The 15,783-nt window shown below is 50.3% G+C and overlaps 5 protein-coding genes across 5 annotated transcripts; 2 read left to right on the forward strand and 3 right to left on the reverse strand.

Moving 5' to 3' along the window:
* Positions 1-782: 782 nt before the first annotated feature.
* Positions 783-2,901, reverse strand: PMZ80_004561 (uncharacterized protein; the record flags this gene model as incomplete). Its single annotated transcript, XM_064872985.1, has 2 exons — positions 783-2,525; positions 2,893-2,901. 2 exons carry the CDS (start codon positions 2,899-2,901, stop codon positions 783-785), a joined length of 1,752 nt encoding a protein of 583 aa, XP_064731643.1.
* Positions 2,902-3,362: 461 nt separating this feature from the next.
* Positions 3,363-4,518, reverse strand: PMZ80_004562 (uncharacterized protein; the record flags this gene model as incomplete). Its single annotated transcript, XM_064872986.1, has 2 exons — positions 3,363-3,919; positions 3,951-4,518. The coding sequence occupies 2 exons, from the start codon at positions 4,516-4,518 to the stop codon at positions 3,363-3,365; spliced, it is 1,125 nt and encodes a 374-aa protein (XP_064731644.1).
* Positions 4,519-5,460: 942 nt separating this feature from the next.
* Positions 5,461-6,114, forward strand: PMZ80_004563 (uncharacterized protein; the record flags this gene model as incomplete). The annotated part of the gene is made up of 1 exon (XM_064872987.1): positions 5,461-6,114. One exon carries the CDS (start codon positions 5,461-5,463, stop codon positions 6,112-6,114), a length of 654 nt encoding a protein of 217 aa, XP_064731645.1.
* Positions 6,115-9,292: 3,178 nt separating this feature from the next.
* PMZ80_004564 (uncharacterized protein) lies at positions 9,293-9,961 on the forward strand (the record flags this gene model as incomplete). The annotated part of the gene is made up of 2 exons (XM_064872988.1): positions 9,293-9,542; positions 9,594-9,961. 2 exons carry the CDS (start codon positions 9,293-9,295, stop codon positions 9,959-9,961), a joined length of 618 nt encoding a protein of 205 aa, XP_064731646.1.
* A 404-nt stretch (positions 9,962-10,365) lies between these two features.
* On the reverse strand, positions 10,366-11,826 carry PMZ80_004565 (uncharacterized protein; the record flags this gene model as incomplete). The annotated part of the gene is made up of 1 exon (XM_064872989.1): positions 10,366-11,826. One exon carries the CDS (start codon positions 11,824-11,826, stop codon positions 10,366-10,368), a length of 1,461 nt encoding a protein of 486 aa, XP_064731647.1.
* Between the last annotated feature and the right edge of the window lie 3,957 nt (positions 11,827-15,783).

The following is a 15,783-nucleotide window of genomic DNA, read 5'->3' on the forward strand; positions in this document are numbered from 1 at the left end:
GGATTCGCATGAATGTTTGTACTCTATGGATCCAGCAGCTCTTCTGTAGGGCGACCTCGTGTTTTGGTGTCCTCGATCCACGACTCCGAACGTAGCCAGCGAGCTACACATTCTCCGTAACCCCAGGCGACAAGTTCTCGAGTCTGACCGTCAACTACTTATGCAGATGTTCTGGCATTCCCTGCCAGCATCACTGCGAACCGATTGCGACATTTTCTTCTCTTGGCACTCGGACAGGTACTTGCCATGACTACCCACTCCAGCATTCACACCGTGTACTAGTGTCCGGCTGCCTTCCTCGGAAGTACGTCTGAAGATCGAGGCCATGAACTTCACACGCATAGTCTCACCGCCCTAGCGAAATCAGAGACTCTTAGATTCGTGGTCGTGACCGGCCAATGATCATATCTCCTGTTTCCGGCACGACGATCGCTTCGAGCTAATCGACCTGACATGGCAATACATAGGTTCGCACCGTGCAGAGCCGACACAACAAATGGGCCAGGTTGTGAGGAGTGCTTGCATACTTTAGCATGCTGCCTGGTTAACGGGACATGTAGCTCGAAGCAGGTCGACATGACACTGATTGACTACGTAGGCAGCGAACCCTATGAAACGGCTCAGTCAGATCTACGCCCTTTTCTATCGCTGAACGCGCATTACTCGAACCCCTCACCTCTTCTGGCCAGCACTCTGCATCCGCAATGGCTAATCCGGGTTGCTACACAGCGGAGGTGCGATTCGCCTTAATGACCATTGCCCTTCTACCTCCTTCCATCCTGCTATGGACCCATCACCCACCCACAGACGTCATTGTCCCAATGCTTCCAGACGCCATCAAAGCACTTGTACCATCTTTGATAATGCGGATGCAGGATGATCTTGTCCTTCGACTGGTCGTTCGACCCGGACGGTGACAAAGGTGGCTGTGTGTCACTACTACTTGCAGCATCAGGTTGGCACTGTGATGTGTTAAGAGACACAGAAGATTGTGCACCAGTAGTGCTGAACGTCTCTTCAGGCTCTTTGCTAGCGATGGTGCTAGGTGGTGACCGTGGGAGACCCCAAGATCGAGAGGCACCAGATTCGAAGTCCGCGAATTGTGCTTCGTGACGACCAGCGAGACCAGGATTGCTTTGAAGGATTGCTGCTTGGGCTGTGTTTGGTGCTGTAGCAGTATCGAGACGCCGAATACCACGGAGCGCTTCTTGCGCCGTGTCTGGTGCGTTGCTCGGAGTCAGTGGCGAGAGGGGTCGCTGGTTAGCGAGTGTGGCGATACGACGGTGGACGTTGGGGCATGATGACTGTGCCGGGGTTGAGGGAGTATGGAAAGGACGTGAGACGATGGCCGTAACCGGAAATTTGTGACGACGGCTGTGCTCGAGTCGTTCGACGGGAGGTGTTGCTAGGAGTGCAGGGTCTATGGTACTCAGAAAGAGACTCTCAGTATCTGGCTGGCGGACAGCGGCGGCTGAATCAGCAGTAATGAAATCGTGAGAGGCACCAGCACCAGCAACAGTGACGTTTATTGGCTTCCCATCTACAAAGTAGGTTAGCACAGGGTGATGGACTCTGGGGGCATGACTACCTGGTGCAGTCTGTTGTCTTCGTGCCTGCATGTCTGCAGCAGCCACAGGAGGCGTCACACCTCTTCGAATCTGCGATTTGGCAGCTTTGTTGTTTCGAGGACGTCCAGGGGCGGGTCTTTTGGGAGCATCGTACCTTTGGATGATGTTAGCGGGCCCTTGATGGTGCTGATGCCAGTGCTTGACGGCAGAGTTTTCGTACAGGTACTTCTTCTGGCATTGGCCGCATTCCCATGGGAAGCTGTCTCGTGCTTCGGCGGTTCGGCGACCGGCATATGTGTCGGGCCAACTTTGTGCTTCTGAGGTGAGGTCTGAAGTAGTCGATTGCGCGCCTTGAGCGGGACTTTGATGATATGCAGTTGATGCTGGACTTGAGGATGTGTAGATTAGACTTGGAGGTGAAGGAGTGTGATGAGGCACGTTGTTCGGGAGTGTAGCTTCTCGCGAAGAGAGCTCTGCAACTAGGTCATCGGCAGGCAATATCCACTCCGAGTTTAGGCCAAGCACAGCTGATGGACTAGGAGGCTTGGGATATGCATAGACCCCAACACCGGAACTGGTCGGCATTGGTGGATAGGCTGTGTATGATGGTCCTGCGTCCTGGTCGACGTGAACGGAATAACGTCCATTGTCAAAAAGGGGAGGATATGCATCGTGGTCGACCTCAATTGAGTTGTAAGCTGGAGAGCCTTGACTATAGTCATACAAGGCGTTGGGATCCTCGAATGCCGTTTGTGGTTCCAAGGATGGAAAACCAGTGTAGGAGTGATCGATGGGGTCAAGGAGACCTGCTCCCTGAAGTGCTGCTTGAAGACTGTACTCATATGCCGCCTCACTCGAGTATTCATTCCTGAGTGCTTCGTGGTAAGCGTCAGTATCAGACGAATTAGGATTCGCCTGGTTGATCAAAGGATCTGAGGACATGTTGTGTGAAAGTGGCTGTGACGTGTCGAAATGAACAAGAGGCGAATGTGGTGAGTCGTATCGGTTGATAAAGGGGTCAAGTTGATTTGTGACTACGTTGTGTGTGGAGGAGGGCAAAGGTTGCAATTTTGAGTGACCATGGAAAATTGAGAACAGACACATGCGGCTCAGAATGCGGCACACCAGTCGAGTGAAGTGTGGAAGTCACGAGCACCTTCACTATCACAAGGCTGGAGGCTAGCGCCGACATCGTTCACTTCTCGAAAAGTGAACGTCGGAGCCGGCAGACACTTGCGGCGTCCATGATCTCGAAGAGCCGCCCGTAGCTGGTAGAACGGCCACGAAGGTCACTAGTCAGTCAAGAGCTGGAATAGAAACTTACCGATGCCATAGAGTCGGTTCAAACGGCACCTGATATCGGTAGTACGAGCGCGCAAACACCAGTGATCTGTTCGGCTCTCTCCCTGCGGTAAGGCGTGCCTCAACAAGCTCCAGCAACAGCGACAATGGCCATCACAGGCACAGGTACGAACACAGATTGTTGATCACCATGATACACAAAGAGGTAACAATGCAGAATCTCAGGCGAGACATGCCGGCGAACAATATAGGGCGGAGCCGTCATATCGGAACGACGCGCTTCCGTCAAGGTCTGAGAAAACGGCGACACTGCTATAAGCACAATCGGAAAAGCAAAAGGTACGAAATATTATGAAATACTAGCATGAGAATATGAAGAGTTGTTTTGGGGTGGGGGATGGGATATAATTGACTTACCTATACTGACTTACCTTGCGTCATCACGCGACTTACCTTTTACCTGCTGGAACTTTCTGATATCTGTGTTGTGGCTTACCTGTCTTCTTCATCTTGGTCAATCTTGTCCTTAACCTTGTCTGCGATCTTTTGCCAGGCTCGTTTGTGATACTCGTCCTGGACTGATTTAGGAATGTGCTTGCCCTGGCTGTAGCTCAACCACTTTTGCTTGAGAACTCGGCCTGTCTTGGTGTCAGCGACGTATTCGACAAGCCATTTCTTTTTCTTTTTGTCTAGAATGCGCTGTATTGAATTGTCGAAGCCAGTGGTCTGTACCGGTGTTCGTGGCGTGCCGGCAGTCTTCGGGCGCTTGGGCGTGGGAATCTCATCATGCTCTGCCTGGGTCACATCGGTGGTGGTGCAGAGCGTCCGTGAGGGGCCGGGCATGCCGTTGTCAAGCCGATCGATCTTTCGCTTCGTGCTGGCACGATTCTCATAAGTTGCATCGTTGGTCGAGCTGTTGACTGTTGGCACATAGTTTGCACCAAACATCGGCTGGGTTTGGGTGAACAAGTTCACGCCATCTATCGTTGGTGCTTCGAAAGCGAATTGCTGGCCCGAGTAGAACAGGTCTGTACCGAACCAGATGTCTGCTGCAGGAGGCGTCATCCGGCATGAAACAACCGCTCAGATCATTGTCCGACACCCGATACGCTTGATACGGATCTGTTTGTGTAATATCATCGATGGGGTCGAGGAATAGGTTGGGCTCGGAAGCATCTGCAATCTCCTTTATACCTTGTATTGTCGCATCGTCAAGGTTGAGAAATGCACCGAGGATGTCATCTGGCTTACTGGCTGAACCTGGTAAGGTCGTGCCACTAGTGGTATCGAATGGCGGCCAAGGAAGAGCAAGAGATTGACTCTGGACACTAAATTCCGTGTCTGGGGGTAGAATGGTAAAGTCTGTAAGTGTCCAGCTAGCCCTCTCATCGACACCTTTGTACCAAGGAGAAGGCTCGAATGTCTCCTGCGGAAGCCCTCCTCGGCGCTCAATCTCTGTTCGAACAGCCTCTAGCCGTACGGCAAGAGCATTCGCTGAATCGAGGCTGTCGACCCCGGGCTTGTAATGGGACCTGGCAACAGTAAGCTGCTTCCAGAGCGTAGCTAGTCTATCGTCAGCCTGTTTTCGAGCCCAACCTGCAAGGGCAAATTGCACCCAAGAGTTCATCGTTTGAAGCGATGCAGCCATAGCAAGAATGGTGCGCTGTCTAGGCCTGCTAGAGTACTGTTGTCCTTGGTGAGTTCTTAGTCCGGCTAAGAAGTGCTCGATAATGTGCGTTGCGCGATGGTGAGTGAGCATAGTCGGTAACAAGCTTTCACCTTATATACCTCCTGAGGCATGATGGGAAAGTGGCTGCTTAGATGCGTTGTTACTTGACCGTTGTATTATCTTTGTTATCGATACAATGCAGCATTGTCTCGAATTTTAACTTTCGACCGGTCATTATACTATCATTGTGAGGTTGATACAATGAAGCACTGTCTCTAGATTGAGCTTTGTCTTCGGGCAGCGCGTTGATGCCAAGTCTCCTTCTGTCTCGCGTAACCCAGTGCTGCAGTACTAAATGCAGCACGTCGACGACCTGTGCCAACGTACCTTCTGAGCGCCGGACAAGCAGTACCATAGCGTCGCCAAATTGCCAATGTACTCACGATATGCTCATGAACGCCAGCGAATGGTCAAACCACAGGCGAGAGGACGATTATGGTCCGGTTGTAGTGAATGCCACTTCTTCTCGTCGCTCGAGTCGATGGTGATGATAGTGTCGAGTGTGTTGAGTGCAAGGGAAGGAAATAATCTGTAGCGTTGGAACTGGTCGTATCGCACTGAGGCAAACGTTCGCCGCGTCGGTCGTATATTTGACCTTCTTATTGAAGTAGATTCTGGACGCCTTGCCGCGGTTTGCATAAGCAGCGTTCGACTGGGTGAGCGAGTCATTACTGACTTTCGCCTCACAGTGACAATGCGCTGATTGTGCGAAGTGAAATTCATTAGCAATTGCTGACGTCGCCAATAGATGAGCCCTGTTTGCACCAACGCAAGACAATCTAGGATCTTTCAATGTTTCTCAATTGATACCAATATTGTCTAATCGCATTGTTGACGTCGAAACCATATCCACAAAACACCATGAACAAGAACAGCGTTCGCGACCGCTTCTTCTGGTCAGATACAGTGTACGACCCTCTAGGTACGCCAGCCACAGCCACAGCCACGATAGGCGTCATCGAAAGGCGGAAAACTGATCATACACGCCATGATGACTTGAGAATCGCGAGAAAGGATTTGGTAAGCAAGCTGTCGCAGCAAGCTCGAGAGATGGGCTGGTCTGAGAGATCTTGGGATGCATTCCACAGACTTGATAACATTGAAGGTGTTGAGCTTGAGACTGTGGCAGAAATCGATGGAACGGCTCGCGCCGATATAACTGTGTCAGTGCCTGACATTGACGCCATGCTAGCAGAAGATGCTATAGAGATGGAAGATATTCTCGTCGAGGACCTCATAGACATCGACGACGACGATGGAAATCCAGTGACTGATACCGCGCAATGTCTGACACAGCAGATAGAGGCTCAGGACACCCAAGGAGGAGCAGCGTCGGCTACAGATTTGACTGCAGATCAACGTCGAGTGCACATTCTCGCCCAAGTTGTGACCATGCGACAGAATGTCCAGAGCAGACACTTCGAGGACAGTGCTGAGCGAGACAAGATACTGCACGAGCTAGCTGGCATAGAGCATCGTTATGGACCATACTCGACAACTGGGCGTCATGCATGACTTGTAACAGGTATTCAGAAAGATGGGCTGCGTAGGCGCCAAGTCGAGCTATATCAACAGCGTATCGTCCGAGCGACAGCGGTTTTTGACTGGACGCGGAAGTGTATCAAGGTCCCAAGGACCGACATCCAGGACGGACGAGGAAGCGATGGATAGGGCCTGTAGGTCGAAGAGGGGTGGTCCGCAGGCTAGGACAGGAAGAGGAAAGTGGTCACGTGGAACCACCACAATTGGGGAGGATGAGGCAGTTGTCCCGTCCCGCTACCCAGAATACACCCCTCATGCACCATTGTCCGACTTCGTGATTGGTCGGTTCGACACTGAACGAGACGTCCCTGTGCACAATGTGTCATGGGCTGAAGGGGTAGGGGAGGCATCTGGGCAGGTATAAGAGGTGGCTCTGCCTCACTACCACCCGCTACCTTTCCCTTCCTCCTTTCCACCACTATCATCAAGCATCATTTCTATCCTTATCAATCGACATCTAAGCATACAGACCCGCTGTATGTCACGTGCAGTCATCGAGGTTGATCCACGATCAATGATGTCGCAAACAACAAGTCGGGAGTACACCGTCGATGACGAGTCAGGTAGGCGCTCGTCTGCTACCGACGTTGATGCGTTCTCACTGTCGCAGTGTTTGCGGATCTTGAAAGCATGTCATCAAAGAGCACACCGACGCGCAGACACGACGTCTGCACGTGCAAGGATGCAATCGGCACATATGTTAGAGCAACGCCTCACCAGTCATCCTACGTGCCTGGAACGACCGCGATGGAAGACCGATACTTGAATCTGCTGAGGGTGATGAATGAGGCGTCGACGAGGTTCCCGGAAGCCTCAACAAGGAGGACATAAAGAGCTGGGCTCTCAGCAGTTGTGAAGCTCGGCAAGTGCCCCGCACCACATGCTGTCTGCTGATACAGGTGTCGGGTGGCGGTCATCCTGGTGGTCATCTTCTCTGAGGTAAGAGAAGACCCGTATTGAGCAGTGACGATGACATGAATACAACGAGAAGACGTCGCCGGAGCGCTTGGTCGAGCACGACATGGTGCGATATGTGCTGATGATGTTCGATGGAACGAAGTGTCATAAAACCGTGCTTGGCAGCTGCAAGCGTAGAAGCGCAGGCAGACACGGCAGGTATCGTATGCCAAAGACGCAGGCTAGCTTAGACTAGAAAGATCATCCCAGACAGGCATTATTATTGGCTTGCGAGATTTGGTGTGTTTCGCACTTGCTGGCCTACCACCTCTCCGTACGACCTCGAGCTCTCCTTTTGCTGTGCGCTTGACCTGCCTAAATTGGTGCTTATGGTGGCCGCATGTTGTCGATCTTCTCTTGCTCAGCATTTCTATTCCTGGTTTCGTTTTACACCACTAGCAGTTCCTACACCAGACGGCCTTTGACTTGTCTCTTCCAGGAATCGCTTATCGGAATCCAAAGCAGTCCGTCGACCGGCTGGGGCTACATTCTCCACTTCGCTATGTTGCCAGCTTCTCGAAGCCTGCCCTAACGTCACTTGCGTCAGCACAGAGACTGCAAATGCCCCTTGCCACTTTCACCGTGTGCTCTTGTACGAATGGGCATATGAGGGTCAAGAATTAGGCCGTAGAAGGCCAATATGAGCGATAGCTGGCTCGAGTGACCGAGGGGTTCATGGTAAAGCACCAGGATCATGCAGACTGCAACGAGGTGGCAGGATACAAGAAGTGTTACATTTTGTTTTTCAAAGGAATACCGGAGCCATGATAGTTCGTGCGCTTCGTGGGTAGGTTTACAAGGACGACTGCAATTCTACCATACCAATGTCATGCATACTCACCTTGCGGGACAACACTGGCAGATCGAACTGTGTCAAGACACGGAGTTCGTCGAAATGCCACGCGATGCGGTGGCTTATGTTCACGTCCTGCCAATCTATCAGGCCCAGATGCTTACTATGCATGTCTCTTTAGCACCAAGTTCTAGTCACATTTTCTTTTGTCAAAAAACGGCGCCGCATTCCTAAGCCCGAGCATTTGTGCCTGGCGTAGGGGAAGCAGACCTCGAATTGCTACAGCATACCACAGTACAATGAAACACCGACAGCTGCAGGTTTCATCGACAAGAACACAGCAATCACAGATTTGCAGATCGTTAATGACGTGGCTTTGAGGCACCAGAGCATAACAAAAGGTAAGGTTGATCGATTATCAAGTGAGACCGATTCATCGCAACCTCAAAGTACCTGCTCATCAGTAATTTCGGCCGCATCGCAGCAATGGATGAATAGTGGATGCTAACCAAGGATATCCATGCCATGCGGATGACAGCAGCAGGATCTGAGCAAAGCTTGGCTGCTTGCCGCATTGTCTAACAATACGCTGGTAGAGGACGTGCGTGCTCAACTTTGACCGCTTTGCTGCTACATTATTGGCACTACTCGGCTTGAGCCGGGGGTTGTCTTTGAAATGTTAGCCAGCATGCCCAGGTTAGTGTCAATGATTTTGATCTAAAGTTGCTCCTACAGGATTGGAACAGACCTCGCCTCGGATACTCAAAAATAGGAAATTGTGGCGTCTGCTGCGGCTCGTTAGCGGGCTTGGCAATCCTGCCTTAAATCCCCATCATGGCTGTACACCACTTGAGACTGTTCTCATGAACAACTCGAACTGGAGTATCAAATTCGCTCGTTTCATCTTTTGCTCAATCAATTTTGAGAGAGAAGTTGCGGTTCACCTTACTGTCGAACAATATCACGAAGACTTTGATATACTACCAAAAGAGCCTCCCAATCAAACCTCCCGATGTCACATCCAGTGTTCAACCCTACTTGCCCAGACGGTGGCCAATGGTATGCGTGCGGAACAGGAAGCAAGTTCGTTGGATGTTGCGCATCTGACCCATGCGGCGATGCTGGATGTTCTGCTGGGAACCTGCGAACCGCCAGTTTCGATGGCGCCCAGTTCGATGCTCTTGCGGACCAGCAATGTGCGAGTACAGCTGCAAATTGGTATACGTGTAATTTCACAGTATGTATTCTGGAACGGCAGGAACAAGCAGAATGTTGATTTGAGGATAGGTTCCAACCTTTTTAGGATGCTGTGCATCGAACCCATGTGCAACTACGACTGGATGTCCTCAAGATGACCTGCGTCAGGGAATCCTGTCCGAAGTGGTTTCTGCTGCTCAACTCATGGATCCCGAACCACCTCTACCCGGCGCCGACAGCGGTGATAACAGCGGTGATAACAGCGACGGATCTTCATTGTCGACCGGTGTCATCGTAGCCATTGCCGTTGGGGCAGCCGCCATAATAGCTATTGCTTTAGGATTATTATGGTGGAACAGGAAGAGGAAATCCAGGAAGGCGAAGGCGATGGCGAGCAAAACCGTCGACGGCCCATTCTCTTCTCCACCACGCAAGGACCAGCAGTATTATCAAGGTAGGCACAGAGCACGGGAAGTCAACACCTAAGCTGATCATTTTCAAACAGATACACCTTCCATGCCGGCATACTCTCCAGCACCAGCCTATGGCTTTCAGCAGCAGATTGTCCACGAAGCAGATTCGGGCAACCAGACACATGCAGGTTATGCAACTGTCCCGGCATCTTCTCCACAGCCCCATCAGAGATACGGCTCAACAATGTCAAATTCGTCGGGCTCACCTCAAGTTGGCACTATGCAGTCTTGGCGTTCACCTCCGATGCCACCGCAGGAGCTCGGCAACGACACTGGGCATTTGAAGGGTTTGGGTGTTCACCCTGGTGTTCACCGGATTTCCACACTCAATCAGCAGCCGGTAGAGTTGGCCGACACTGGCGATGACCCAGCTACACATGGTCAAACCACACACAAATGACTGCGGTATATACATCCGTCATGATTGAATAGCTCACGAGACGATTCGTTTCGTTGTTGAGCCGAAGCTTCATGTACGCAGATCTGTACCAAGAGCTTGCTTAATCACAACCTGTAGAAACATGTTGCTGGGTAAATGACCAACTCTTTCGGCGTTTCATCGGACCGACCAAACCAGACCGCCGAAAGGTGATGAATGACAGAAGATAGACTAAAAAATTGGCATAGGCAGACACATACCAACGTTGATGACAACAAGTACCTTATTGTGCTATGAACTGAGTGGCATTCGCGATGCAGCTATCTGACTCCTTGACAAGCCATGTACTACAAACGCGCTATGCCCGAAGAACATCGTGCTGGGGTATCTTGATTGATTTCGTAGTTATCTTCTTCGTGGACGCCTCATGCCGCCTTCACTTCCTGCTTCTGAGGCGTCAAGCTGCCATCTGGCGACGATGAACCCGGCTGAGGAATGCCATGGCTGATAGTTCGTGTAGCGCCGGGGTGCTCCTCCCAGCCGTCAACAACCTCGTCGTGGAATTGGTCCAAGTCGAGACCCATCTCCTCGGCTTCTTCGCTGACTCGCAGACCAACGAATGGCATGAATTTCAGTGCGAAGAGGAGGATGCATGACATGACGAAGGAGTAGGACAAGGTAGCACAAATATCGGCGAGCTGGTAGCCAACCTGGATACCGTTGCCGTCGATAGCGCCAGAGTACTCGCTTCCTAGACCGTCAAGGGCAGAGATCTTGGAGGTAGCGAACAGACCAGTGAGGAAGGAGCCAACGGCACCGCCGATACCGTGGAGTTTGAAGACCTCGAGACCATCGTCAATGCCGATCCAGCTGCCCATACCCTCCAGAGAGCTGCAGGCAGCGCCAGTGAGGACGCCGATGACGACGGCGAGCCACGGCTGGACGTAGCCAGCAGCAGGTGTGATACCAACAAGACCAGCAATGATACCCTCACAGGCAGCCTTGACGGACCACTTTCGGCCGTGCTTGAAGTATGAGACGAGTGTGTATCCAACCAAGCCCATAGCTCCGCCGAGAATGGTATTGAAGACAGCGACCATGGATCGGATGCTTGCGTTCAGTGCTGAACCGCCGTTGAAGCCAAGCCACCCAGCAAAGATGAGGATGGTGCCGAGGAACATGGTTGTCAGGTTGTGAGGCTTATGGTGAGTGTTGTCGATGGCTGAACGGCGCTTGCCAAGGACGAAGGCGTAGGCGAGTCCAGCAGCACCAGTTGACATGTGCACTGGGGAGCCACCAGCAAAGTCTAGGACACCGAGTTTGTATGCCCAGCCGTTGGAGTTCCAGGTCCAGGAAGCAATTGGACAGTAAACGATGGTGACCCAGCAGAACAAGAAGATCATTGATGGGATGATCTTGCCTCGAGCGAAAGCACCTCCGATGACGATAGCTGCGGCGGTGATGGCGAACAGCATTTGGTACATGCAGAAAAGGATGTCCGGGATAAGGACCGATCCCGTTGAGGGTGCAGCCATGACCCCTCGTAGACCGAAGTTGTCCATGTTGCCGATGAAGGAGCTGCCAGTTCTGGAGAAGGTGAGGGAGAAACCCCAGAATATCCATTGGAAAGCAACGACTGATATGACGGCGAAGGATTGGAACATCATGGCCAGTGCCGACTTGCGCTGTGACATTCCTCCATACAGAAGACCCAGACCTGGTATGATCAGGAAAACGAAGAAAGCCGTCAACAGCTGATAGACGGCATTGAATTCTAATCCGCTGTACTGAGCGTTGACGTCGGTCGCGAGGGGGTTGCCGCCTGCCGGCATTGCTTCGTTGTACTCTGGCATGACCAGGTCATGGCGTGGTGAGAGCGTCGACATATTTGCGACGATGAGGCTGACTTGCTCGGTCGTCAAAGGGGGGTTCAGAAGCCGGAGAAATTGCTGAGGGAAGAAGTAAAGGGCCTGCAGGTGAAGTAGCAGGGGAGTGCTGGTACTTGTATCCGTTGTCGTACGCGATTACACCCATCGCCCCACGCTCCGCCTAGAACACCAAGCGAGCAGGCCGTGAAGACAAGAAGCGTTTCATCTCGGCGAACGGTCTGCTGCCATCGTGTTGGCCGAATGAGGATATCGTAAGAGAATGGGAGTCCCACATGCGGCACACCAAGCCGAGACGACAAGAACGTGGTGCTGCAGGGAAATTGTCCGGCGGCTGAGCTCGCGAGATTCGGTAAAGCATGCAATGAAAAGGCGCGTTGGATGCGCACGAGAGGGTGAGGTGTTGGGTGTGTTCTTATCAGTGGAACAATGTCAAGAACTCAGAGCCAAGTCGGTGCAGCACATGTGCCAAGAGATAAGAGAATGGGCCAATGAGAACGTGTCCTACCGCTCGGTGGCTGCTGAGACCCCGGCCATGGCGGTCTTAGCGGAACACTCTATTGAGCCTCCAAGCGAACGCCTGTATCACCCGATAAAACTGTGGTTGACATGTTGAGTCGGCCTTATCTGTATTCATTATTTGTATGTGCGTTGGCTTACAGCTTGCATATGGGCGTCTCTGACTGATTTCAATCAATTGCCTTGTTCGATTATCTGATCTCAATTACCATCAATGATTTGATTGAATCCGGCATGGACAATTAACGTCTTTGACCCAGTCAACGCGCACCCGTAGTCTTCCGCGCACTGTATGATTGGTCAGTAACTGTAGCGGAAGTGGGCTTAGCGAATACGATCTGCTTTAGAGCACAGTAAAACCAGCTTCCATTCCTACGCAGTCACAGCGATAATGATCTAACTTTAACTTTCACACCGTACCATCAGCGGGTGTAGGCATAAGTATAGAATAAACTAGAAAGCGCGCGGAAAAGTAAGGGTATGCGTTAGTTAGGTCAAAAACGGTAGGTCCCTGTTGTCCAGACGGAGTTGGGATCAGATGTCCCGCATGGCTTTCGCATACAGCTCGAGAGGTCAATAATATTACGCAAAGCAGACTCTACGATGAGACATGTACACTCTCGAGACCTTGGCGCACGTCCGTGACTAGAAATGTGATACCTGGGGATGTTGTGCCAGGGGCGAGATGATAAAGACTGCCACGTACCGGAAAGCCAAGATGAGCGCTTCTGAGCAAAATATTTTAGGAAAGTTTAGCGGACGACGTGCTCACGTTGACTTTCCGGGACGTGCCTGCCATGTCACCTAGTCACGTGAGCGCACGTGCCTGAGCTTAAAAATCGATCTCAGTCTGCAGGCGCTGTCCGGAACAACTTTTACGCATTCAAGGGCACCGTTCGATTTGTAAGTACAGCCCCGCGACGCATCCGCAAGGGACCATGCAGTGGGTCCTGTTCTATAGCCGCGCAACAAAACTACAGCCTCTGACCTTGTTTCGCAAAATGTGCGGCCCACCGAGTCTTTATGAGGAGTCTATAGCACGTTCGCCGGAATGCTGTTTCAAGTCTCTGCAATCACTCTTGTGCAACAACTTCTTGATGTCGACCAGGCTGGATCATTGAGCTACCGTGTATGGCCCATATAGATCGGAAGCAATGCCCTCAAGGTCGTATCAGCCGCCTCGATGGTTAAATCGTGGTTGATGTTGCTGGATTCTAGCGACCTTCTCATTCAAAATACGCTTTGAGCAGTTCACCATGCAGAAGTCAATGTGGACTACATCTCGAGCTCTAAAAGGCCCAATATGTGTTCTCCATGATAGCGCGGTGTCCACTTCACATACGATGAATCTGGCAGACACGCGTGGAGACGCTTCAGTGAAAGCAACCTACTCATACTTGTACGTGTGACAGCTGCATAGATGACTGGCGCAAAGCGTTCGCCCAACTCAATGTCCCAAACTCACGATCGAAAAGCCTCGACTCGGCGAACCTTCTTCACGAGTTGGCAGGTTTCACGGATGTGTTGTTTTGTGAGAGAGCACTTAACTCCTCAGGCATAATTTAGGCTTTTGGCCATGTATGGGAACAGCTTTAGCACACCGTGCTAGGAAATTCATCTTCACGACGCCAGGTTTGATGGACTGTGCGCCAGGTGTAATGTGGGCGTGCGAACGTCTCAGCGAACTAACGTTTGCCCACCTGACGGGCCTCGACTTTACCTATCACGACACTATCACCAAGACAATACCCGCCACCATTCTTGAACGGCTCAATCCCACTACGACATTTGAGCTCATATCCACATGAGCAACGATTCGATTTCAAAGCCCGTTTCTGGAGTTAAGGGTCTCTCCAGCCGTATGTCGATCGCTCATTTTGTCTCGATCCTTGGTTTCGAACCACACTGGACTTGACAAGAACGGTTTTTTCTGGCTAGTGGAATCTTGCAACGCATGGCAGCTTCTGATATCGGCGTTTGAGTATCCGCGTCAACAACCCCGCGATGTCTGACCGTCGGCCATTCGTCGTTGCTGCGTCTAGCATCTGGTTCATCTCCCGGACAAGCAACGTGGCCCCCCTCAAGCACGAAAAAGGAAGGTCAAGCGGTCATCTTGCATGTCCGGAAGTTGCTCGTTCTGGTTCTCATGGCGGTGGCTAAAGTGTTAGCGTACCTGGAGGCTAGAACAGTATGCAACCACAAAAGGAGCCGTCCGTCAGTCAGTGCCCACCATCCAACGCATGACCCTGGAGACGAGATACCATTATACTCCTCCGTACGTTTTTTATCCGGACACTTGGCGAGATGACGTCGATTTAGCTGATCCACTGTAAACAACCGAGAACGCGTTCCTCTCGTTGTCGGTTAAGACTGAGTTAATTATAGTATCGTAGCATATAGAATCGCATTTAATTATAACCCCGAAAGAGAGAAATAAGCTTTATAAGCGTAGAAAGCTAACTGACCCGGCTACACGCGTAATTATAGTAGATAAGGTATTAAAAGGCGTTCCTCTACAAGAGATCGCTAATAAATACCCTATATCGCGTTCCGGAGCTAGTAATATCGTAAAGCTTACTTAGAAGCGTAAGATTAATAAGGTTAAAGGCCTAGGGTTAATAGTAATTAAGGAGGATAAGGAAAACTTTAATCCGTACTAACTAGAGTATATTATACCTAATATATATACCTAGTATCGGCTACCTATATTAATAAAAGAGAAGATTAATTAAATGATTAAATATATAATCTTATATAAGGTATAGAGGTATAAGGCGTAGCTAGTTATTATATAAGAGTATAGCTTTAATATTTATAAGATAACGGTATATAAGTACTTCTATAAGAGGGGGTATATACGAGTTAAGCTAAAGAAGAAGCTATCGTTAATAAATAAGTAAAAGATTATATATAAAGACTTTACGCTTCATCTATTATATAAGCTTCGTATAGAGCCTAATATCTTAATTTATATAAACGAGGTAAAGGTAATAACTAGTATTATTAGCGAGCGTTATATAACGCGAATAGCTAATAAGTTATAGTATAAAGATTATATAAAATAAGAGTACGATTAACGATCGAGCCTAATATTCTTTAGTATTATTAGTAGGAACTTTTAAAGTAAATACTATATCTTTAATCTAGAGAACCTAAAGGAAAAGTAACGAATTATAAAGGAATAAAAGATAAAGATAAAGCTATAGCTTAATACGCTATTAAATAATTATAAGAAAAAGCTTAAGCGCTATAAATACCTTAAGCTATAAAAGGATACTATATCAATACTTACGGCTACTTAAAAGATTAAGACTAGTTGATAACCGACTAAACCGACTATAAAGTTATTTGTTACGGCGCAGCCGAACATAGCATGCCATATGCGCGTAGCCCGAAATCGTGGCCAAGATTGGCACGATTCTGTTACCTTTTGCCGGG

The sequence above is a fragment of the Knufia obscura genome (genome assembly GCF_036327395.1).
Source record: "Knufia obscura strain CCFEE 5817 isolate CBS 148926 chromosome Unknown scaffold_4, whole genome shotgun sequence".
Classification (NCBI taxonomy): domain Eukaryota; kingdom Fungi; phylum Ascomycota; class Eurotiomycetes; order Chaetothyriales; family Trichomeriaceae; genus Knufia; species Knufia obscura.